General features: G+C 38.7%; 12 protein-coding genes and 2 non-coding genes across 14 annotated transcripts; 6 read left to right on the forward strand and 8 right to left on the reverse strand.

Moving 5' to 3' along the window:
• Positions 1-175: 175 nt before the first annotated feature.
• Positions 176-1,990, forward strand: AEP3 (Aep3p; the record flags this gene model as incomplete). The annotated part of the gene is made up of 1 exon (XM_056231850.1): positions 176-1,990. One exon carries the CDS (start codon positions 176-178, stop codon positions 1,988-1,990), a length of 1,815 nt encoding a protein of 604 aa, XP_056085627.1.
• Positions 1,991-2,381: 391 nt separating this feature from the next.
• Positions 2,382-3,374, reverse strand: LSP1 (lipid-binding protein LSP1; the record flags this gene model as incomplete). Its single annotated transcript, XM_056231851.1, has 1 exon — positions 2,382-3,374. The coding sequence occupies one exon, from the start codon at positions 3,372-3,374 to the stop codon at positions 2,382-2,384; it is 993 nt and encodes a 330-aa protein (XP_056085628.1).
• A 373-nt stretch (positions 3,375-3,747) lies between these two features.
• On the forward strand, positions 3,748-5,133 carry ULA1 (Ula1p; the record flags this gene model as incomplete). Its single annotated transcript, XM_056231852.1, has 1 exon — positions 3,748-5,133. One exon carries the CDS (start codon positions 3,748-3,750, stop codon positions 5,131-5,133), a length of 1,386 nt encoding a protein of 461 aa, XP_056085629.1.
• A 179-nt stretch (positions 5,134-5,312) lies between these two features.
• SNF8 (ESCRT-II subunit protein SNF8) lies at positions 5,313-6,014 on the reverse strand (the record flags this gene model as incomplete). The annotated part of the gene is made up of 1 exon (XM_056231853.1): positions 5,313-6,014. The coding sequence occupies one exon, from the start codon at positions 6,012-6,014 to the stop codon at positions 5,313-5,315; it is 702 nt and encodes a 233-aa protein (XP_056085630.1).
• A 285-nt stretch (positions 6,015-6,299) lies between these two features.
• Positions 6,300-7,424, forward strand: HAT1 (histone acetyltransferase catalytic subunit HAT1; the record flags this gene model as incomplete). Its single annotated transcript, XM_056231854.1, has 1 exon — positions 6,300-7,424. One exon carries the CDS (start codon positions 6,300-6,302, stop codon positions 7,422-7,424), a length of 1,125 nt encoding a protein of 374 aa, XP_056085631.1.
• A 536-nt stretch (positions 7,425-7,960) lies between these two features.
• Positions 7,961-9,409, forward strand: CIT3 (citrate (Si)-synthase CIT3; the record flags this gene model as incomplete). The annotated part of the gene is made up of 1 exon (XM_056231855.1): positions 7,961-9,409. The coding sequence occupies one exon, from the start codon at positions 7,961-7,963 to the stop codon at positions 9,407-9,409; it is 1,449 nt and encodes a 482-aa protein (XP_056085632.1).
• Positions 9,410-9,989: 580 nt separating this feature from the next.
• Positions 9,990-11,540, forward strand: PDH1 (putative 2-methylcitrate dehydratase; the record flags this gene model as incomplete). Its single annotated transcript, XM_056231856.1, has 1 exon — positions 9,990-11,540. One exon carries the CDS (start codon positions 9,990-9,992, stop codon positions 11,538-11,540), a length of 1,551 nt encoding a protein of 516 aa, XP_056085633.1.
• A 274-nt stretch (positions 11,541-11,814) lies between these two features.
• On the reverse strand, positions 11,815-11,906 carry Skdi_16.trna5F. The gene is given in 2 exon segments: positions 11,815-11,850; positions 11,870-11,906. It is a non-coding gene; the product is annotated as a tRNA-Phe (tRNA).
• Positions 11,907-12,617: 711 nt separating this feature from the next.
• On the reverse strand, positions 12,618-14,855 carry SKDI16G2690 (uncharacterized protein; the record flags this gene model as incomplete). Its single annotated transcript, XM_056231857.1, has 1 exon — positions 12,618-14,855. The coding sequence occupies one exon, from the start codon at positions 14,853-14,855 to the stop codon at positions 12,618-12,620; it is 2,238 nt and encodes a 745-aa protein (XP_056085634.1).
• A 264-nt stretch (positions 14,856-15,119) lies between these two features.
• Positions 15,120-16,148, reverse strand: AIM45 (Aim45p; the record flags this gene model as incomplete). Its single annotated transcript, XM_056231858.1, has 1 exon — positions 15,120-16,148. The coding sequence occupies one exon, from the start codon at positions 16,146-16,148 to the stop codon at positions 15,120-15,122; it is 1,029 nt and encodes a 342-aa protein (XP_056085635.1).
• A 736-nt stretch (positions 16,149-16,884) lies between these two features.
• HAL1 (Hal1p) lies at positions 16,885-17,763 on the reverse strand (the record flags this gene model as incomplete). Its single annotated transcript, XM_056231860.1, has 1 exon — positions 16,885-17,763. The coding sequence occupies one exon, from the start codon at positions 17,761-17,763 to the stop codon at positions 16,885-16,887; it is 879 nt and encodes a 292-aa protein (XP_056085636.1).
• Positions 17,764-18,363: 600 nt separating this feature from the next.
• Positions 18,364-20,091, reverse strand: ICL2 (methylisocitrate lyase ICL2; the record flags this gene model as incomplete). The annotated part of the gene is made up of 1 exon (XM_056231861.1): positions 18,364-20,091. The coding sequence occupies one exon, from the start codon at positions 20,089-20,091 to the stop codon at positions 18,364-18,366; it is 1,728 nt and encodes a 575-aa protein (XP_056085637.1).
• A 346-nt stretch (positions 20,092-20,437) lies between these two features.
• Positions 20,438-22,480, reverse strand: REC8 (Rec8p; the record flags this gene model as incomplete). The annotated part of the gene is made up of 1 exon (XM_056231862.1): positions 20,438-22,480. One exon carries the CDS (start codon positions 22,478-22,480, stop codon positions 20,438-20,440), a length of 2,043 nt encoding a protein of 680 aa, XP_056085638.1.
• A 783-nt stretch (positions 22,481-23,263) lies between these two features.
• Skdi_16.trna6G lies at positions 23,264-23,334 on the forward strand. Its single transcript has one exon. It is a non-coding gene; the product is annotated as a tRNA-Gly (tRNA).
• Positions 23,335-23,622: the final 288 nt, after the last annotated feature.

Below are 23,622 nucleotides of genomic sequence, written 5' to 3' on the forward strand. Positions count from 1 at the left end.
TGCTTCATTGCTTCATCTGGAAGGGAGTAGTGTTTCCAATTCTGGGCGAAACTTGCTATTTTCGCGCTAAGGTTTAAAGGTGGGACGTCGAAAAGGTAAGAAACAGCTGCCGTGAAATAAGTCTATCCTGCCACCTTCTAGTCCTCTTTGATAGTATTAGTGATTAAACACACGTATGAATACTTTAAGGTGTTTAACACATGCACTATCGAAGAGTGGGAAGGAAGTTCCAATACTATATCAGAAGGTAATCTTTCCAGATTTGTTCAAAGAGGATGCGCCAATTGCAGATGTCAAGAAAGTGAGCGAAAGGGAAATTACAGGTCCGAAACTGACACCACTACATGGAAGGGCAGAGAAATTTTTGCAGCACGGTGTGAATTATGAAAAGGAACAAGTCAAGGAATACCTTTCAAATTTGTCAACTTTAACACTTTCCAGAAAAAATATCAAGAATGACTACGATGAAGAACGCGCAAAACAAATGTACATGATCTCTAAACAAATGAAGTCTTCGAACAAGTTTCAGAAGCTTCTTATGGCAAAATCCCAAGAATTTACGAGAGAATTGTTGACATTACTGATAGATTGTACATCAGATGAAGAGAACCCACGGCCTGAACGTTTTACTCGTAAATTTCTCAAGTTCAGTAATCAGGAAGTCCCTCCTCTCCCTGACTTTTCAAAGAATCCTCAAATGTTCGAAAGTTATGTTGGAATATTAACTCATACAGAGTTTAATTTTCGTTCGTCCTCAAAATTAAATGGTATTGTACGTAAGATACTGCGGCATCTACTTCACCCAAGCAATAAGATCACCTTTCCATTGCGTTCTGCGCAGGTTTATAATGACGCAATATACTTTTTTAGTGAACACTTCGATTTTGCGTCTTGTAGAGAAATATTTGCACAAATGAAAGCCGAAGGAGCTAAACCGAACACAGTCACCTTCAATCTTCTATTGCGGAACATTATCAAAAATTCACATATTAGGAAAACTAAACATCCTGATGAAGAGATTTTTTTTTATCTTAGGAATATGCGTAAACATGGAGTCTCTGCAGATATCATAACTTGGACGACATGCTATAATTTTCTTCACGATGAGGTTTCGAAACAATTGTTTATTGTACAGATGGGTGAGCGTTTGGGAAATTTTAACGTAGACTTCGTATACACTGTACTAAAAAATGGCGATTATAAAGCCGAGGACTGTTTGAAAGTCCTAGCAATGAATTCATTGGCAATCTCCCGGAAGATTTTCTATTTATGTATAGAAAGATTATTGAAGGAGGAACAGCTTAAAGCTGCTTCTAAGCTACTCAATTATGGTTTCCAACACTTGGGAAGTAATTTTAAATTGGACTCGGAGGCAATGAACCATTTTATGCGCATTTTTGCTGAGAAGGGAAGGAGTGACTTGGCATTCCTTTGCTATAATACCTGCCGTAAGATTTATACAATCAAACCAGACTCTCAAACATTTGAAATGTTGTTCAAAGCTTTGGTGAGAAATGGTAACACCAAAAACTTTGGGACGGTTCTTCAGTATATCAAAAACTTAAAGGCTGCTGAAGGATTTGGATTGCGTAAAACTTATTGGAGTGTTAAGGCGGAGTCAATGCTTAAGTTCAGCAGCACCACTGTAGCTTCGGAGAAGTCACTTGAAAAGGCAAGCAAATTGCTGGACACTCTAGTTGCTTCTACGAATGGGTTTTCCTGGAAAGTTTGGAAAGAAAGCGATTCTGCACAAAAAAAGATATTTCGATTTTTAGGTTGTATTCCCATAACTTTACGTCCTATGAGTACAAAACAGTGTCATCAAAAGTCTGTGGGCCTACCTTCAGCGCTTTCTCAAAAAAAAACGGAATACCGGCGTAGGATTAAAGCAATAGCTACCAAGGCTGCATTTGAAAAGAAAATGGCATACATCGAAGATGGTGATGTAGCTTTCAAGAAAGAACTACTGGAAAGAACAATAACCAAGTAGATTCAAGGGGAAGGAGAAGAAAAGGATTTTCATAACTGTAGCATTCATTACTGTACATATATTTTATAGACCACAATCATTATTCTCATTAGGTTCTAGAAAATTTAAATTATTTTGACTATCATATAGAAAAGAAAAAAAGGTTAATTATCGAGTCTTACAAAACTTATTCAATTAATTTTAAAGAAAGGGTGAGAATTTAAAGAGATTACAATACTGGAATATTGGCTGGCGAATAGGAAGATATTTGAACCAAACTCCATATGGAATTAATTAGCAGACATGAAGGAAGAAGGTGGAAAACAAATACAAATATAAAGGTTCAAATATATTAATTATTAGAGAGAATTTAGACGCTTTCAAAACATGGAGTATGACCGTTCCGATTATCTTAATGATCAGCTCCATGGGTTTCGCCTTCTGCAGGGGCTTCTGTAGTCCATTCAACTTCTTCTTCTTCAACTACTTGATTGGGAGCATCGGCATCTTGAATTTCACCTTCCTCCCCTTCTTCCTCTTCTTCACCATCTTCCTCTTCATAGACGTCATCGACGGTTTGACGGAATGAGAGAGTTGGCTTGATTGCAGCCATATCTAGGGTCCAAGATTCCAAAGCAGATTCGGCATCCATAATGATTTGGCGAGAAGCTTCATAACCGTCATAGGCTGGTCTAGCTTCGCCTGGAGTGACCGGAGAATCGTCTAGTAATTCTAGGAGAGCCTTCCCGTATCCAGCTATCAAAGCGAATTTTTCGGAAAGCTCTCTTAAAGAATCAAACATATAACTATAAGCAGCCTTCAACTTTTCACGCGTGATATTAGACAATTGGGCTTCAGCAACTAAAGATTCGGCCTCGGCACGAACTAGCTCTTGTTCTAAAACTGGGATTTTTGTTGATTGAGGGTCCTTATACTTCAAATGAGCAATCTCATCCGTGATCTTTTCCTTGCGGTCCCTTGAAGGTTGAACAGAGGCTTCAATGTTTCTAATGGACTTTAGAGTCACCCTGTATTGGTCATATTTATCAATGAATTGGTCTTGCAACTCGCCCAATTCGTATATTAGGACACCCAACTTGTCTGTAACATCGGAAACATCGTCATCATTGTCAGCACCCCATAAAGACAACTGTCTAGCGGCCTCACGACGTTCACTGGCGACAACTTCCATAGCCCTCAAAACACCTTTTTCGGTCTTAACTAATTGCGACAACTTCCTTGCTAACTCCGGTCCAAAGTTACCAGCCGCATTCTTCCTAAAACTAGACGCAATAGAGGCCTTCCCGAAGAATTTGGATTTCGTGGATGATGGTGGGGGGGGAGGAGCTTGCAGCTCAGCAGCCGTTGGAGCTCTTTGATTTCTTAAAGAGTAGGTTCTGTGCATTTAGTATTGTGAAATAAAAGATGTTTAACTTTTTCGTATCCAAATAGCAAGATTTTAGGTCCTGAAATAGAATTGAGGGAGGTGATTAAGATGCAATTTTTTTTTCTTTTCTCTTCCACCTGTTTATATATTGCAACTTAGCCGTTGCATCTTCCCGCTTTTTCGGTCTGGTTTTTTCAAAGGGCCCCTTTTTATCCCCTCTAACGCCTTTCGCAATCCCTTTTTCGTTCGGCTACGACGAGCGGGGACCGGAAGGGAAGAGCTTCCCTAGCTTAGCAACGCAATAGAAATGCAGCCAAAACGATCAACGCCAAGAGAAGATTTTATCTTTAGTTTTTTGAATCCAGCTGTTGAGGTAGCGGTGGATGAAGATATGGAAAGGTATGATAGACAGCTGAGACTTTGGGGGCCATTGGGCCAAGATAGGTTAAATCGATCCTGTGTGTGCCTGATAGGACCTGTTACACCTTTACTGCAAGAAGTCTCTAAGAATCTGGTGCTTGCTGGAGTATCATCTTTTACTTGGCTTAAAGAAAATAGTGCAGTTCCATCGGGCCCTTTATTTTTAGCAGAGCTCAAAAAAGATCTTGAGCCATTGACTTCCAAGTTGCTGGTATATGAGGAAAAGGACCTCGGAGAGATCCTAGAGCAACTTCAGTACGATTGGTCACGTTTTTCGGTGATAATCTTGATCTGTATTGGTAAGCAAAATACATTACTCGATTTGAATGAAATTAAACGCGGTATTGGGACGAAATTTCCCCCTGTACTGAACACTTCTGTCTCTGGGCTTTATGGGTACGTAAACCTGGTCCTTTCAGAGGCACACTTTGTTTTACGAGCGCATCCGGATAGTAAGAAATACGATCTACGGCTACAAAATCCCTGGCCTGAACTCGTGGAATATGTAAAGACATTTGACCTTACTAGAATGGATGTTGTAGAATTTTCCGGTATTCCTTACATCGTTCTACTTATAAAATGTATCGCAAAACTCAAAAAGGACGGTAATAGTGGGAAGTTAACATCCGGTCAAGTGAAGGATACCTTGAGCCAAATTTGCCTTTCTCTAGGGGAGGGTGCTGCCTGCGAATCTAATTATGCAGAAGCTAGGCGATATGCATATTTAGCTTGCTCTCGAGATGATTGTTATCAAGAACTAGACGATTTGCTCCGAAATTTGGAAATATCAGACGATGAGCATGATTGGCATGATATCTGCAACTATGAAATCGTCACACTAGTATTGGCCTTAAAACGCATGGCCCAAGAGAGTGAAGAGTCTACCTTTCAACCTTTAGCGGGTGCTCTTCCAGATATGGAGTCTACGACCGTAAATTATACTGAACTCAAAAGTATATACGAAGTGAAAGCTGAGTTTGATAGGTCATGCGTGAAAAAAAGTCTGGTTTCTAGTGGGAAAAAAGTTTCGAAGGGTGTCCTGAATACTTTTTGTTCCCATTACGGGGAAGTTAGGGGAATATTACCGTCGGAAAGTGACCTTCTAGGCATTTTTAGCACTTCAAATACTCTCTTGAGCGCATTAGTGATGAGGCAATTTCAGAAACAATATACTTCTGTGGAGTGTGAAAATGAGTTCATTGGCTTAGAGATTGACGGTAATTATTCAATTATGGCCTTTTTTGGAGGGGTGGTAGCCCAAGAGGCGATCAAACTTATTACTCATCACTTTATTCCTATTGATAATTTATTTCTGTACAATGGCATCGATAATTCATCCGCAACATATAAAATATAAGAAGATGGATGACTTTACCTCTTCCTCTTTGTCAAAAAAACTATTTTCACATTTGGAATGGTTCCGAATACGGGCAAAATGTAAATTTTCATCACAAACCTCGTACCTTGGCTTAATGAAAATAGACAGCTATAAAAAAAGCATAATTAGGTAGTATGTAATACCGAGAAATACCGACCTCATAATTGCTTGGTAATCCAAGAAGGATCCCAATACAACGCTTCTGCACCCCCTTGATAATCTATCCACAGTAAACCATTTGCAACCATCTCATCTAGGGCAGATTTACTTCTTACAGCTTCCCATTCCAAATTTGCTCTTAACAGAGAAATACTTGAGTAACCTAAAATGGAGCATATCTCCAAGATCTTGGTTTGATCAGATGTCAGTTCATTTGGAACACTCCGCAAAAAATTTTTCCCACGAATTTGAAATATCTCAAAACATTCTAGGCTCTTTAGCATGTCAATAGACTTTTCCAAATCTTCAATTCCTACATTCAGCTTTCGAAAATGAACTTTTTCCAACTCTTCAAACGAAATGACACCTCCATTCATGTCTTTAGTTTGTCGACATATTTCTATAACCTTAAGGCATACTTCATAGTAAAAATCATTCACTGTAAATAAATGTTTATCCCGATCAAACAAAGATAAGGGATCAATTCCAATAGAGGAGCACATGTGCATGAACTTTGAGCGAAATTCTGGCGAAGCTTGAAGTTCACTATTATGCTTCTTGGCGAATTCTACCAGTCGTTCTTGAAAGACGTTCAATTGATCCCTTAATTCGATAGATTGCTTTTCTAGTATAGTTTTGTTTACATCAGTAAATTTTCCATCTTTCAAATCGTCAAATGCTGCTAGTCCAAACTGTTTCATGTCAGGCAATTCCAAAATAGGCTTTTACGCCAAGCATCTTTTCATGCTGTGGTAAAGGCTCAAACCTGGTACGTTTGCTTAGAGGGCTTGTCAATGTATCCAAGATCGGCAATTTACCGATTGCAAATCCTTCAAACGTTAAAAGTGATAATAGCGTCACTAGACGATCATGAGTTTATGAAATGCTATGCGTTAAATCTTGAAGAATTGTAGTCTATCAGAGTTGCTTTTTTCCTTGAGTCAACGCTTGCGCTGTTCTCAAGCTATAGGACCAGGAACAAAAATATGTCTGCCCGTGATTTCAAGCCTGAGACGTGGACTTCAACTGCGAATGAAGCTTTGAAAATTTCCATAGTTGGTGAAAATGCTATCCAGTTTCCACCATTATTCACGTATCCAATCTACGGCGAATCAGAAAAGATCTATGGTTACAAGGATCTTGTTATCCATCTAGCATTTGATTCAATAGCTTTCAAACCATACGTCAATGTTAAATATTCAGCAAAGTTAGAGGATAACGATGTTATAAATGTGGAAGAGAAATTGCTTTCTTTTCTACCGAAGAATGACGTTATTGTAAAAGATGAGGCTAAATGGGTAGATAGTTTTATGGAAGAGCAAAAAAATCATAGTCTGCCTGATGGTTTTAAAACGATATCTGAATATTCGTTAGGTGGGGAAGAGTTTGTTGTATATAAAGCAAATTTGATTGACAATTATGCTAGAATGATGCACCATCGCGTACAAATCTTTTCATTACTTTTCATTGAAGCTGCCAATTATATAGATGAGGACGACTCAAATTGGGATATTTTCTGGTTACTCAACAAGAAAACAAAACAGTTAATTGGTTTTGTAACTACCTATAAGTATTGGCACTACCTAGGTGCAAAACCCTTTGATGAAAATACTGACAAAAAGTTTAGGGCTAAAATATCTCAATTTCTTGTCTTTCCACCTTATCAAAATAAAGGGCACGGATCCTGTTTTTATGACGCCATAGTACAATTTTGGTTGAAAGACGAAAGTATCACCGAAATTACAGTAGAGGATCCAAACGAAGCATTCGATGATCTTCGTGATAGGAACGACCTTCAAAGGCTACGAAAAATGGGGTTTGACGCTACTTTAAGAAAGCACTCGGAACTTCCTGATGAGTTTTTGGAATCAAGCCGAAAATCTTTTAAACTGGAAGAAAGACAATTCAAACGTCTATTAGAAATGCTTCTTCTTCTTAATCATTCTCCGTCATTTGAATTGGAAGTGAAGAAACGTCTATTTATCAAAAATTATGATGCTCTCAGTGGAATTGATCCAGAAGAAGCTAAACAAGCTTTACAGAACTCATTTCTTTTGGTGAGAGATGACTATTCGCGCATTTTAGACTCATTGAACATCTCCGAAGCTTGATCATTTATCAACATCTAATCTTTGTAGAAAAAATAATCTAATATGTAATGAGGTAACCATCAATATATATAGATATTTTCTGGAAATGTCACCTGATTGGTTTTGAAATAATTATAATTTTATCTATTCTTTTAATTATTTTACAAAAACATTTAAAAATACCCGATAAAATATTTGTTGGCTTAGAATTCCGAAAAGCGAAAACTGGTTAAAATAAAAGAATTGTAGCACAGACGCATCGGAGCTTTTTTCCTTTGCAGCCCATTTAAAATAAAAAGATTGGAGAAGCGATACAATTTAGTGCATACCCTTCTGTCAGCGCTTCTAAAGCGAAATCGGCAAAGCGGCTAAGGACTATTTTTGATGACCTACTCCACTTTCAAATGGATGACTTTCGAATAATGAGTTACCGGTACTGTCATTGCACCTTCATATTTAAGGAAAAGAAACAGCCACACTCAAATTTCTTGTGAATATGTTAATCATTCCCGGCCAGGAAAGTATTCATATAAATAATTAGTGTAAGTAACTTAAATATGCTCCAGACACTAACATCGAGAACATATCCAAGCATAAGATTTTTCAACTCAACAGCAGTAATAAAATCTTCGTCATTGACTTTAAAGGAAGCTTTAGAAAATGTGATACCTCAAAAGAGGGATACCGTAAAAGAATTAAAGTCCACATATGGGGGTACAGTAGTCGGGCCAATTACTATTTCGTCGGTTCTAGGAGGAATGAGAGGAAATCAATCAATGTTTTGGCAAGGGACATCATTAGACCCAGAACATGGTATAAGATTTCAAGATTTAACAATCGAACAGTGCCAAAAGAGATTACCTAACACTGGTATCGATGGCGATAATTTTCTTCCAGAATCAATGCTATGGTTACTAATGACAGGTAGTGTGCCAACATTCGAGCAGACTGGTTCTCTAAGGAGAGAACTAGCAATTCGCGGAAGAAAATTACCCCATTATACAGAGAAAGTTTTGCTAAGTTTACCTAAAGATATGCATCCTATGACTCAGCTTGCAATTGGATTAGCATCAATGAACAAAGGATCTATTTTTGCTAAAAACTACCAAAAGGGGCTGATAGGGAAGAATGATTTTTGGAAGGACACACTTGAGGATTCCTTAAACCTGATAGCCTCTCTACCACTGCTAACGGGTAGGATTTATTCAAATATTACAAATGAAGGACATCCATTGGGAGAATATAGTGAGCATGTTGATTGGTGCACAAACATATGTTCTTTGCTCGGGATGACCAATGGAAGGAGCTCTTCTAACACCTGCAACCTTAATTCCCAGCAATCCCTAGACTTCATCAATTTAATGAGGTTATATACCGGTATACATGTTGATCATGAGGGCGGCAATGTTTCTGCGCACACTACACACTTGGTTGGAAGTGCCTTGAGCGACCCGTATCTCAGCTACTCGTCTGGGATAATGGGGTTGGCTGGACCTCTACATGGGCTGGCTGCACAAGAAGTGGTTAGATTTCTCATAGAGATGAACTCGAATATTTCCAGTACCGAACAAGAGGAAGAAATCAAAAACTATCTCTGGAAGGTTTTGAATTCAAACCGTGTGATTCCCGGATATGGGCACGCAGTTTTACGCAAGCCTGATCCTCGGTTCACAGCGATGCTTGAATTTGCACAAAAGAGACCTACTGAATTTAAAGATGACGAGAATGTTTTATTAATGCAAAAGTTATCAGAAATTGCACCTAAAGTTTTGTTAGAACATGGAAAAAGTAAAAATCCATTTCCAAACGTTGATTCAGCCTCGGGAATTTTATTTTATCATTATGGAATCAGAGAGCTATTATTCTTTACCGTCATTTTTGGGTGTTCAAGAGCCATAGGACCTCTGACGCAACTTGTTTGGGATCGCATTTTAGGTTTACCAATCGAAAGGCCAAAGAGTTTGAACTTTGAAGGCTTGAAAGCACTCACAAATAACGATAACTAAGGTGATATAAAGCTATTCATATTCACATATGTGTATATATATTTCATATACCTCTTTGCTAGCACAAGAAAAATATTATAACTAAAATTACATACAATAATGTAATTACAGCTCGCATAGTTTATTGAATGAATGGAAGGAACAAATATTTAACAATCAACCGATTAGATAAAGTCCACTTTGAGGCGACCGTGTGAAAAAACTAAAAAAAATAATGTGTGAACGTGAATGAACATGGGGTTCTATTACCTCTAGCGTTATGGAGGTTGTTTTTATCTTCCTCTTCGTGCCTTTGAATTTTCGACCCCAATGTCCCTGATTCTTTCGGCGCTTATCAATAATTACTTCCCCGATGTCGGATTTCGGAGTACCTGGCACTTCCGTAGCAATGACCTTGTTCTCCACAATTTAAACATCCAAAGTCATTCCTCTTTCTCCCACTAAACGTTAAGGTACTAGGTTGAAGCAACATTCGGCAGAGATCGCAAGATATATAAATCTGTCATAATGCTCTAGCTTATAACACGGATCAGTTAATACTACTACTGTTGCTGTTTGTGAGTAATCATAAGAAAACAAAATGTTTCTAGCCAAGAATCTAAAAAATAATAGGATTAAAGTATACCTGCCCAAAACGAAACGTTCTTCCCTGAGTACAGCCGCTTCAAAGATCAATGAAAGACCGCAGCCAGATAAGGTCTTGAGGGACATCGCGAAGTATGTTCATGAAACCCCAATAAATTCATCTTTGGCTTTAGATACTGCCAAAATTTGTTTCCTTGACACACTAGGTTGTGGCTTGGCGGCTTTGAAATTTGAGCAGGCTCGAAACATCATTACGCCAATCGTCCCAGAAATGGTGGTTCCTAATGGAACTAAAATATTAGGGACTTCGTATGTGATGGATCCAGTGAGGGGAGCTTTCGCCATAGGTACGTTGATACGTTGGTTAGATTACAATGACTGCTGGTTAGCCGCTGAATGGGGACATCCATCTGATAACCTTGGGGGAATTCTAGCTGTTGCGGACTACTTGACCAGATTAAACAAAGCTAGTCATAAAAAATACGGGAAAGAATTTCTCGTTAAAGATGTATTGGAGGCAATGGTTAAAGCTCATGAAATTCAAGGTATAATAGCACTAGAGAATTCTTTCAATAAAGTAGGTCTAGATCATGTGGTACTGGTGAAAGTGGCGACAACTGCTGTTGTTTCAAAAATGTTGGGCCTGAATCAGGATCAAACCATTGAAGCGCTGTCGCAAGCATTTGTAGACGGTCAATCCCTGCGAACCTATCGGCATGCACCGAATACGGGGTCCAGGAAGTCGTGGGCGGCCGGTGATGCAGTTTCGAGGGCTGTGAACCTGGCTTATTTGGTTAAAAACGCCAATGTTGGCACCATACCTTCGGTTCTGACAGCTAAAACCTGGGGATTTTACGATGTGTTATTTAAAGGTAAACCGTTTACGTTTCATCAAAGATCAGCATATGGTTCGTACGTCATGGAAAATGTCCTGTTTAAGATATCATTTCCTGCCGAATTTCATGCACAAACTGCAGTCGAAGCTGCTATAAAAGCACACAGCATTCTCAGGGAACAAAACAAAACTTTCAAAGATATTAAATCCATCCGAATTAGAACTCAAGAGGCGGCAATGAGGATTATAGACAAATCCGGCCCGCTATATAATTACGCCGACAGGGACCATTGCATTCAATATATGACTGCGATCCCGCTAATTACCGGTAATCTCACAGCCAATGATTATCTGGATGAGATCGCAAGTAATCCGGAGATTGACAACTTGAGATCTAAAATGCATTGTGTTGAAGATATTCAACTTTCTCAAGATTATCATGATCCTGCCAAAAGATCTATAGGCAATGCTTTGCTCATAGAATTAAACGACGGGACAGAGTTAGATGAAATATTTGTAGAGTATCCTGTGGGCCACAAATTTAGAAGAGAGGAAGGGATCCCACTGTTGCTCAATAAATTTCAAAGACATTTGCGTGAACATTTCATCGATTCTCCTGAAAAAGTTGAAGTTATAATGAACGTCAGTTCAGAAAAAAACTTCGTGAACATGCCCATTGACTCCTACATGAACTTGTTTGCTCAGAAGTGACATTCTAGCTCTACCTTATAACGTAACACATAATGCTTTACTTTTTAATTTTTATCTTATGAGAATATTCAGAATTGAATTATTTGAATGTTTGATGGGAAGTCGCTGCTTTGGTAACCCATGAGATTATGCCAGCACCTTATTGAATCAATTACACGTGTTTCTGAATCAGCCGACATACTCATTTTCTTTTCCTCCACGTTTTCACTACAGGCACGTTTTTTTCCATGCTACATCAGGTAGGTGCATTATGTTAGAAACTGCAAAAAATAAATGCGAATTCTGTGGATCGAACACAGGACCTCCAGATTACTTGACCGAAGTATCTTCTTCAGTCTGGCGCTCTCCCAACTGAGCTAAATCCGCTGAATGTTGACAAAGTGATTCATCTCTCAAGATGTATTATTTCAACATTAGATTACTTCGAAACCTCAACTTTTGACTGACATCAAAACAAGCGTGAGGCAAACATCTATGTGTTGATAATTAGCAGTATTAATCAAGAATAAAAGCAGAAAACATTCTTATTTACATAAGAGGGGTACATAAAACACGCGGACATATTTAATATGTTCAATGTAACGACTCATATCATTCATATATAAATTCTAAGTTGATGTTCAATTAATGGATCTTTGACTCTGAGTGCACCCGTCAATAAAAAGTTATTTCGACATTCTTCATCCTGAAACAAAGACTAGTTATGTGACATCTGTCAGTCAAATGCCCCAGGCAGTAACTATGGTTATTTATGTGAATAATCATGAACCTACTTCTTCCAGCAACATCGGTATAACATATCCAAAGTACTCTTTAGTATACAATCTGGACATTTCAGACGGTTGTTACTTTTACCTTTGATTGCATTATATCAATAAATTAATACCTATGCGCTATAAACGCATAGGTATTAATTTGCTTGTTTAAATAACGGAATTAATGGATAAATAAATAATACTATATTGTATGATAAATAAACACGAAAAGGCGGTAGAGTGGAAAACAAATAATTTCTGTTAATATTTTGAAGTCACACGTGTATACATACACACAGTTCTTTCGTTGTGATCTTGAGTTTTACACTAAACTCGAATTGAATAAAGTATTAGACATAAAACTTTCCGAATCATTGTTTAGGATACTATTTCCATTATTCTTCATCTTTTCAACCTCATAAAGAGCTGCATCGATACTATCGAAGTAAGGGGAGTACGGCTCTTGTATACCATCGAAAGTATTGCTAGTGCTACCTTCATTGGTAATTAACGGCGCCCTTTCCAAATTGGGAATAACGCCTGCCTTCAACAACCGCGTCCTTATCTTATCATTTATAGATACATTTGCGACATAAATGAAAACGTTACGCCTTTTGTAACTAGTGATGATTTCATCCAGCACCTGGGCAGCTGAAGAATCTATCGAAGTCATTCCGCCTAGGTCAAAAATGACATACTTTATGGAATCCTTGGACCGAAACGATTTTCTCCCTGGGTGTATCTTAGATGAACCAAATCTCTCTATCCTGTCCAGTCTCTGTTTCAAATCTTCGCTATTGGTAAAAGTCAAAGGTTCCGGAATCCTAACAATCATACATCCTTCGACCTCTTCTAGTCTATTCTCACCACCAAGAGGATTCTTCTTCATAGTCCTTAAATAATCGTCAAGATTTGTAAAATTCGACGTTCCCGCCACTCTTGCCAAAATTTGAATTCTTGACTTTGCTGAATGCTTTATTATATTTAAGATTGAATACACGCATCCGATGCATATTCCTGCTTCAATTGAGCATAGAATTGTGACACCGAAGGTAACAGCGAAAACGAAGAGTTCACTATAGCCACCACAGCGCAAATGGAACTTAATATCACCGGGTACTTCCTCCAATAAACTTATCCCTATTACAGTTGTAATGACAGATAATACGCAATTGGGAATATAATGAACGAATTGAAGAAGTAAATTCATTGTTATTAAAGTAATAATACCTACAAAAACGCCTGACATTACGCTCTGCGCTCCTGATAGGGCGTTTATCTTGGATCTTCCATATCCGCCGAATGAGGGAAGAGCACCAAATAATGATATGACAATATTCATAAACCCTAACGCCACCAGTTCTCTGTTCGAGGAAACGGTAAGGTTGTAAGTAGTTCCCAAAGATTTCGACGCCGTAGTGGATTCGAAGAACCCCAACATTGCCACAATCAAGGATGCACTAAACAGGTCTGGTATCAACTTACGTCTAGAATGAGTAAACGGGTTTTTCAACTTGTCAAAATTATCCATACTGAAGTCGCCGATGATAGTTATACCATATCTGTGCTTTAGACTAAATTTCATTGAAATGAAAATGGCGACGATTACCACCAATAGTATATCTGGGAAAAATATTGCACTTTTGTGATGTTTTACCAATTTCTTCTTTAATAGCCGCATGGAGAATAGAACAATCAAGCAACATCCACTGAAAATAGCTGTCGGTTTGTGGTATTGTGCTGGGGCATAATCAATAAGGAAGAGTACTTTTTCAAAAGGAGTATGATAATGTTGAGGCAAACTGAGCAAAAATTTATCCAGCTTTAGTTCAGAAATCAAGGCGTTTATAATCATAACCAGCCCTACTGAACTTATGAAACCTCGTAGAAGTGCCTTACTGAGAACGTTGCCTAAGAAGCCAAATCTAGAGATGCCAGAGAAAAGCAAAATTGCGCCGCTAACGAATGTAATAACTACTGAAATATCAATTAGTGAAACATTGTCTTTATGTAGGGTTATAGATTCAACTGCTTGTCCTACAACCAAGGAGATTGCGCTTTCCGGACCAACGATCATCTGAGGGACGGAACCCAAGATTCCATACACGAATGGACTAATAGCCAGGGAATATAGACCACATAAGGGTGGAACATGTGCAATTGAAGTTGTGTACGATAGCGCCAGCGGTATCTGAAATGATGCCAGGGAGATACCTGCAATGATGTCTCCCCACAGTTTATTGAAAGTGTATTCAGGAAGCCATGAAAAGCACGGCAAGTAATAAGGTACAGTTTCAAATATTGTATTGTTATCATAAACGCTATCATTATTGCTCATGCTATTGAAAGATTCGAACCTTGAAACGTTGACTGGAAAAACCTCGGAAGCTGAATTTGATGTTCCAACATGAGTCCTACTTTGGTATTTGGATGAATCCTTATCATAGTCAAAATTGTCAGGAAAAACTTCATGCTGGTCAACCGATCTTTTGAGTCTTGGCGGAATGGTAGAGGAGTATGACGTCCTTCTATGTCCCAATAACGAAGTATTCGAGGTCATCTCGCGATGCTTTTATTGAATCTCTCGAAACCACTGGAAAGGTTTGTGGTTCGATATTTCCTTATTTTACCTTCCGTCATTCTACATTCAAGATTTACTCTCTCCAAATCATTCTCTCTGGCATATTCTTTTAATATTTAGTCCGTCGCTCATACCGAAAGGGTGCTTTCTGACAGGTAAGAAAAACTGAAAAAAACAGGTAAAACGTGCTTCTTCATTGCATGAAGAGATGAATATATTTGGAAGTCAAGAATCTATTTATTTTTATCTACGAAGTTTTTCGGTTAGTTCAGGAACAATCTTATAAAGATCTCCTTGTAACCCGTAGTCAGCAACATTGAAAATAGGGGCGTCAGGATCGTTGTTAATGGCAACGATAACTTTCGAATCCTTCATTCCCGCTAAATGCTGAACTGCACCGGAAACACCAACAGCTATATACAAATTTGGTGCAACCACCTTACCAGTCTGGCCAATTTGTAGAGAATTATCACATAAACCGTTATCAACGGAAGCTCTTGTGGCACCCATTGCAGCATGCAAAACGTCCGCTAATGGAGAGAGTAATTCTTCAAATGTCTTTTTATCTTTGAGTGCCCTTCCACCAGTTACCACGTTCTCCGCAGAAGTGAGCTCAGGCCTTTCACTTTTAGTAAGGAGAGTTTTAACCCAGATGACATCCAAATCAGAAGGCGGTATATCAGTTCCTTTCTCAATGGCGACGGATTCCATACTGCCTTCCATAATTGGAGTGAAAGCTGATGCTCTAATACTCAATAGCTTTTTTTCTGCTGGGCATTCTATTGTTGAAATAATATTCCCGGCATAAATTGGCCGAACAAATGTCTTAGGGTCTTTGATTACAGTAACTTCACAAACAGGCTGTACATCCAAGAGCGCACCTACGCGAGGTAAAACACTTTTCCCAACAGAAGAATTTGAGACAACAAAATGCGAATAGTCGTTGTTCTTTAACAATTTCACGAACAACGGGGTTAGTTCTTCAGGCAGACAAGTATCTAATTTTGGATCCTCGAATATGACAACTTTCTCTAAGTTGTTGCAGGCGTAAGAAGATTTCAACGCTTGGGCAGTTTTCTCAGCTTGGCTACCTGTGATCACCGCGGTAATAGGATTAGATAGCTTTTGTGCTGCAGCCAACAAACTTAATGATGACCTTGAAACAGAACCATCCTTTGAACTTTCAATGAAAGCTAAAGTGGAGGCGCAATTTCTTTGAAAAAATTGTTTCTTGACGATTTTTGGCAAGACAGTAACTAGTGATTTGAACATAATTATTGATAGTTTAACTGCAATCTCTTTAACAGTAGAAACGATTCACCGGTTGGTTCCGTTGGTGATTCTATATATGATTTCAGGTCTTAGTTGTAGCACAATTCTCGTTCGAGATTCCGTAAATGGGCGGAAATGTCATAAGGAACGGACGGAGTCATCGTAATTAAATAACACACAGGTGACAGGCATATAGATGTGTAAGCATGCCTGCGCATGCAGGATAGCAACTAGCAAAACGAAATCAGCCGAGTCAAATTTCTCCCGGGAAGCTTTTACGCATTGAAGAAATGTTTTTTTCAAGAGTGACCTGCGATCTCTAATTTAGGCGTACAAGATACACATATATCTCAAATGTTGTTGACTTCCATGGCTGCAACTTTAATGAACCGCAGCTATGGAATTACTGGGGACCGTGGAGATAGGGAAAGCAGAGTACCTATTTTTGTGGTTATTCGTTGACACTATTCTTCAATATCCAGGGCATGAAGTACATCAAGTAGCTTAACATAGACCAATCTAATGCTGTATATCCAGAATCCAAATAACCATATATACATATATACACCTTAATGGACAAGGAAGTAACTAATGGATAAAAAAAGAACAACCTAGCCCAATCAATAGAATCAAAGAAATCAAATAAGATAAGACAAACAACCAAAACCCTAATCAGAATACGAACGAATCCGTGGCAGGACATCTAAGAAACAACAGATATAAGTCAAGATATTGTTCAAATATTTTGTGTTGAATGCCTCCTTTGCAACATCGAACTTTCTAGTAACCTCAGCTCGATGTTGCTCTTGAAATTACACTCGGGACTTCCACGAACTAGGGATCCCGGCGAATAACATTTGAGATTTTGTCCTTTGAGAGGGTATCTTTCGGCTGGAGAAAAGCTGTTCCTAGGAACAGGTGTTTTGACAATTTTTTTATGGGAAGAATGATATATTTGTAGGGAGGGATCCACGATGCTGATATGTTTTTCTTGAACATTACTCGGATATGTGATCTTTTCTCTTGATAAGATAGACGGTAACCCAGGCGACCGGTTTGTTTCAATAATGGGACATGAAAATTCGCATCGTATTTTCGAGGAGCCCTCATTGTTACTTTTGACATGAAATTTTCCCACATATGCCTCTCGCCTCAGTTCCTTATAACTTTGTGGGTTCGGATTCGGTGTTTTTTCACCCGATGAATTGTTGGTGACTGCACTTTTCTTTGAGGTCCTACTCCTTATCTTTTGCTCTTTTGTTCCCAAATTTTTATACTTTGGATGTCCTGTTTCGAGAAACTGCAGATTTTTTACCGTTCTTCCTACGGCGTGTGGGAGACTGACGTCTTCACTACTACCACTACCATAGGTAAAGTAATCTGAGCCTTCCTTAGCAAAGTTGTTCGAAGCATATACCAAGAAAACCCCCCCCTTAACCTGGAAGTAATCTATATATGGAAGAGTATCCTCATCCGAATTCAGATCTGAAGGAATATATTTCAAAACATATGAAGTGTTATTCTCATCAACGGCGTCATAAAATTTGCAGCAATTGTTTTCATACATCAAGTTTTTGAGAGTGTAGTCATGCAGTCCAAAAGGCTTGAAATGCATCTGCCTTTGCTATTTTTCTTTCTTTCTTTTTATTTTCCTTTTCTTCAGTAGTGCAATCCTAATATTCAGTGGTGAATCTGAATTTATAGCAACTGTCAAACAAGTGGATGACTCAACAGTGTAGGCTCGTGTCTATCAAATAGTATCCATATTAAATGCCGTGGCAGCGTTTGTGAGAAAGAAAGAATGTCCGATACCGTTTTATACTTTTGTTTTATCTTTTCCCTTTTTTTTTATTTGTCTCTGATGCTTTACGTAATTTTTCTCGACGTACCTGAATTCCCTGATGTAGTCTATTTTTATTTTCTCACTCAGAGGACCACGAGAAAAGTACACGCAGGTTTTCTGCCCAAGCCGATTTTCTCCTAAAACGTTCTACGCTATATGATACGTAACTTGAAACAAACGCGGGGGGTGACACGACACTTCGCTAAGAACATTCCACGCAGCACCGAAATGCAGGTGAAAATGGCTCTACAGGAATAGCTTGCCCATAAACAACAAAACGTGCTAGTTATTATATAGTAATTATGATCATAAAATAATAAAAAGAGGGTTTGTAAATGTATTACCAAATGTTGGCAGACTTTGCACTCTTATTTAGAACTGCGTTTCGGTAAAGCTCTCACCGGATGTGCTTAAAGTCTGAGATGAAGCACCGTTTTGGACGACTTTCATTAGAGAATCTACGTATTCTGCCCCGGACCAAAGTTGGTGTGTCAAGATATCGCAGTTACTTTTCTTTTCCCGCCTTTGCACCTTTTCGACATATGCTTTCATCCCGTCAGTTTGGAAGCTACTGGCTAACTCCCAGAACGATACCCCGTCTGAATGCAGACCTGCAAGGGAAACTAATTGCAACGTGAAGCCTTCTTTTGCTAAGTCCCATATGAAGGACTTTAACGCTTTATCATCGAATCCGTGGGCGCTCCAGTTAAAACTTGGAGATAAGTTGTATACTAATTTGGTAGCCGGGAAATACTTGTGGATCTCGCTTGAAAACGAACGTGCTTGCTCTAGGTCAGGGGTTTTCGTTTCCAGCCAAATCATATCAGAATATGGCGCAAATACTAACGATCTTCTGATAGCTGCTTCAATACAACCCTTAAACATGTAATAACCTTCTTTAGTTCTTGGAGCATCCCAGTCGAATGTGACTTTTTTGGATGGTGCGATTTCCTGGGCCAAAAGTTTCATTTCCCTTAGACTTAAATACGATCTTCCCAGTTTGTTTGTCATAAGGTCATCCTTCTTTTCGTTGTATTTCTTGAATTCGCCTGCTGTACATTGTTTTGCTATGGCCTCTTCAAATGTGAACAACTCATTTTCCTGGTACCATTCTTGTTCCATATCGGAAATCGTAGAAGTAGAAACCTTTTTATCTTCCATTTCGATCAGCTTTTCACTCCAAGGCACTACGTTTTCCCTTATGATACCTTTGATAAATTCATGATCTCTTGGGTCACTGCTTGAACTCAACAAATTGCCATTACAAGAGTCTGTTCTTGCAATAAGTAAGTTTTCTGTTCCCATAATATCCCACTGAAATCTGGTAGAAATTAATCTCATAAGATGTGTTGCTGTGGGCACCAAAACAGCCCCGCTAAGATGACCACAACGTTTACCTCCTACCATTTGGTCTTCAAGGTGGATACCAGCGGCTCCCTTCTCTGCGAACAACTTAGCGACTTTCATTACAGTAGTTGGGCCACCATGGCCCATATCCGCGTCTGCAATGATTGGCTGTAAATAATCAACTGGAGTAGAACCCCTGATGGAAGCCTCTAGGAAGGCCTTCCGATCGTGCATTTGTTGTGCCTTGAAAATTCTTTCTACTTGATTTGGCACCGTGTCATATGGATAATCCCCAAAATCTGGTGATACTTCGTTTGTAGATCCAACCAATGTAGAGGAACAAGCCCAACCGGATATGTATGCAACTTTGATACCTTCACAACGAGCTAACTGGCTCATTTGTACAGGATCAATGACGCCCAACGTATGGAGTGGGGTACCACTCTTGAAGTTTTCTTCCAATAAGTTGAATAGCTTTCGAGCTTGGTAAGACGAAGGGTAGACTGAAGTTTTCGCAGGCATACTGCCTCGATGCTTTACGACATCAGTGGCTGAATAGGGACGACTTACATTTTCAAACCTGCTTGAAGCCCACCATTCGTCTACTTTGGTCGATTCTGACGAGATAAAATCTTCGGCACTCCTTGCCTTGCTGAAATGTCTTCGCAATGATTTGTCTGGGAAGAGAGCCAGCTTTTCCAGTATCTTCGAAGTTGTTCTATCGAACACTTTGTTTTTGATCATCAAAAGCATCGGCGCTACACTAGAAAAGTTGAAATAGAAACTGCCGCCCTTATTTTTCTTCAAGAGTTGTGCTATTTCTCGTGTGCCCCGAAACAATCACTACAGAAGATAAGAAATGAAGAAAAGTTTCCCAAGCCTATATTATTCATATATTATATATTGTATGTGTGACATTGTTAGCATGATGATTGATGTTACTGTGCACCTAATTATAAAGAACATGTATTTTTTTCTCCAATACGCATTGTTTTGTGCCCCGCATGTATCTTCGGTCCGGGGCTCGGATCATGATCATTAACTTAGATGACATCGGTTGGTAACCAGTTCAGCTTTTAAGGAAGAAGTAAACAAAGACTCAGGTGTAGATGACGATCTCATCTTCTCTCCTCAACTTAGTCCCTTCATCAGCCGCATTTGCAGCGGGATACTCATTCAGTTTTACCATTCCCTTCGTGGCCAAGTTCAGTAAGGATAAGAAAGCGCTGGCCGCTATTTGTCTGCTCACCCCTTTCTCTGAATTATCAAAGTCAGATCCAGTTTGGGCTTCGCCCATGCGGCTTGGAATAATATCAAGAAGCAGAACTTTTTTCTTGAACGGTGGATTTGAGTGTGTTGTTCTACCGATGGCAACTGACCTTTCTTTGATGTAATCATAAAATTTTCTCGTTTGATAGTCCAGAATGACATCTTGAAAGTTCGTTTCCTCGTGATGTAAGTTTTGCCGAGCGCCGTCGGAAGAATACTTGTTGCTAGAATCGCTTTCTTCAACGAAATTCTGTTCAGAGGGTCCGGTTCTCCTTCTAAGGGCGCTAACGATATCTTCATTGAAACCACTGGACCTGGTCGAGTTTCTGGTATGACTTCTCCCAAAACTTGAAGGAGGTAAATTCAAATTGAAATCTAGGATATTATCTTGAGAGTTTTCCTCAATGTAGTGTCTGTCTTCCAGGTCTTCATTGATCTGCTCGAGGTTTAAAAGCAAATTATCGTTTTCCATATCGGAAGAGTAATTATCGTTTTTACCGTTTCGGAAACTCTTCCTGCCATACTCGTTACTTCTAATGCTGTTCGAGCTTTGGGTTGACACCAGAGAATGTGCTCTTTTCCTTCCCCTCTCAATTGTGCCAAAGTCTTGGGGATTTGAATCCAATTCTCCAATCTTTACATCGGAAAAGTCGTTGAAGATATTTAACCAATTCATGTAAACACATTCTGGCTCACCACTTGACATCATCAAACTGTTTACATTAGAATGATAGGAAATTTGACCATTTGGTTTTCTTTTTCTATTTTTTTCCATCAGGTTACTGTAATTCCCATGATTGAACTTCAGAATTTCGTTAGGGTGACTTGTTTTAGCATCGAACTGTACTCTGGACAATAGGCTAGCTTCCCCGGTACGACGCTTCACTTGTATATTATTGTGTATTCTTCCTTGACCGTCATTATTTTCTTCTTCAAGTTCCTGCTCTTCTAAACCCAATTCGTAGTCCTTAAGATTGGCTGCCGGCCTTTCATTTTCATGTGGCGTTTCCTCGCCGTCGTTGCCGTTGTTTTCATTATCGTTGTCAAAATTTAACACTAACTCGTCATCTTCGTAATTGAACTTGAAATCGTTGCTATCTTTCTGGGAACTTGAATGAGAACCTAGAGGTGTCCCCTGATGACTCACTATATCTTCCAAGTCCAGGTTAAAGTCTACATCAATAGGAATCTCATCCAAAGAAAAAGAATTTCTAAAGTTAGGTCCTAACTTACGTTGCACGTCCGAATTAGCCCTATCGCTATGAAGTTCGAACCTATTAGAATTGCTCAGCTCGTTTATATAATCTTGCCTCCTTATTGATTTAGCCTCCTCAATGAAAGACACGTTATCTTGAAGAGTGGTATTAAGAAAGTCCAATGCCGGAACTTTCGTAATATCATATAAGGGATCATCATCAAAAAAAACGCATTCTTCCCAGGTATAATTATTGTTTTTGTTCCCAATAATACTATTGTTATTATTCAACGCATTTATCCTTGACTTACTTTTGGTCTTGAAAGTATATGCATCATTTTTTTGTAATTGCACAAGCAAGATATTCAAATCATTCAACACATACTCAGTTTTTTTGTTGTAGCAAATTGCTACCCCATACAGAAGGTTAGAAATATATCTAAGTGATAGATCATTCTCAAAATTTTGAATTTCATCGCATGTCTTCGGTATAGAAATATTTACTATATCTCTTTTTTTAACTGTGGATGCTGAAATATTTCCGGTAGAGTTGCTTTTGTTCGAATAAGAACTATTATTTTCTCTTACAACAGAATTCCCTAGGGTAGAAAGCAGCCATACTGTCGTGAGGCCCTTGTATTTCTTATCATCCCTGAAGTTCAACGAAAGAGGTGCCATTATGTGACGCTTGTACAAATATAGCAAATGCTTTATTTAATTGGAGTATTTTTAACTGATAGACAAATCAAAAAAAAATACATGAGAAGTTTGGATGCAGATATGCTTCCTACTTTATACCCTGCGATTTCCTTTATAGCGTGGAACGCGTAATTTTAGTCAATCTTGCATTGATTTTGCCGCCGAGGTGGGCCCTCTTTTGTTAAATGAGACTGACAATCACGTAAAAGATGACGATAAGACTCAACTGTTGGAAGTATAATCAACTATCTTTCATAGATTAGTAGTGTAACAGGTTAAGAGTTTATTCCCTAGTAAAATTCTATAACAACTGTTGGGATTCCATTTTTTTATAAGGTTAACAATGTTAAATAGATACAATACTGGCCGAATACAATCTCAAAAATTATCACAGGGTTTTCACATTTACTTCATGTTATAAGAACCACACTTATCTCAACAACAATAAATGCAGCATATAAAATAGTCCAGTGTTGGGACAAGCAATTCTATCAGTATTTTCTATATACATAATCTTATTAACTTTACCAAAAATGGGATCCCAACAATTGTAACGAGATTTTACTGGCCAATAAATTCCCTAGTTCATTATTATAGGAAACATATTTGACATGTCCAATCGGCGTGTATTTTATATGTCTCTCTCGTACAGTACAAGAAAGTTCTGCTTTTGCTCTTTATTAATTGCGTACAAGTAGAACAGTAAAGCTCCAACATTGTGATGAGGAGCTCAGCTAGGGATATTCCCCCATAACATTTCGAGCGCAAGTGGTTTAGTGGTAAAATCCAACGTTGCCATCGTTGGGCCCCCGGTTCGATTCCGGGCTTGCGCATTTTCATACTTCCCATCCTCGGACAAGAAATTAGCAAGTTTTCTTTTTCCATTTCTCCTTTCTTTCCCCTTTAATGGATGGAGCTTAACAAGCCTTTATTTTTTTAGCGCTTTCAGACCGTCGGGAGCCAAATTGGTGGTGACGGTTGTGGAAAAGAGGTAATTTTATTTCCTTTATTGGACATGATTTCAAGAGTTTACAATTGGGGAAGGAAAAAGAAAAGGGAGAAAAAATTTAGTAAAGAAAAAAATTAAGAAAAAAAGAGAAAAGAAACAAGAGAAAGCTTCA

This window comes from Saccharomyces kudriavzevii (assembly GCF_947243775.1).
Source record: "Saccharomyces kudriavzevii IFO 1802 strain IFO1802 genome assembly, chromosome: 16".
NCBI classification, from domain to species: Eukaryota; Fungi; Ascomycota; class Saccharomycetes; order Saccharomycetales; family Saccharomycetaceae; genus Saccharomyces; species Saccharomyces kudriavzevii.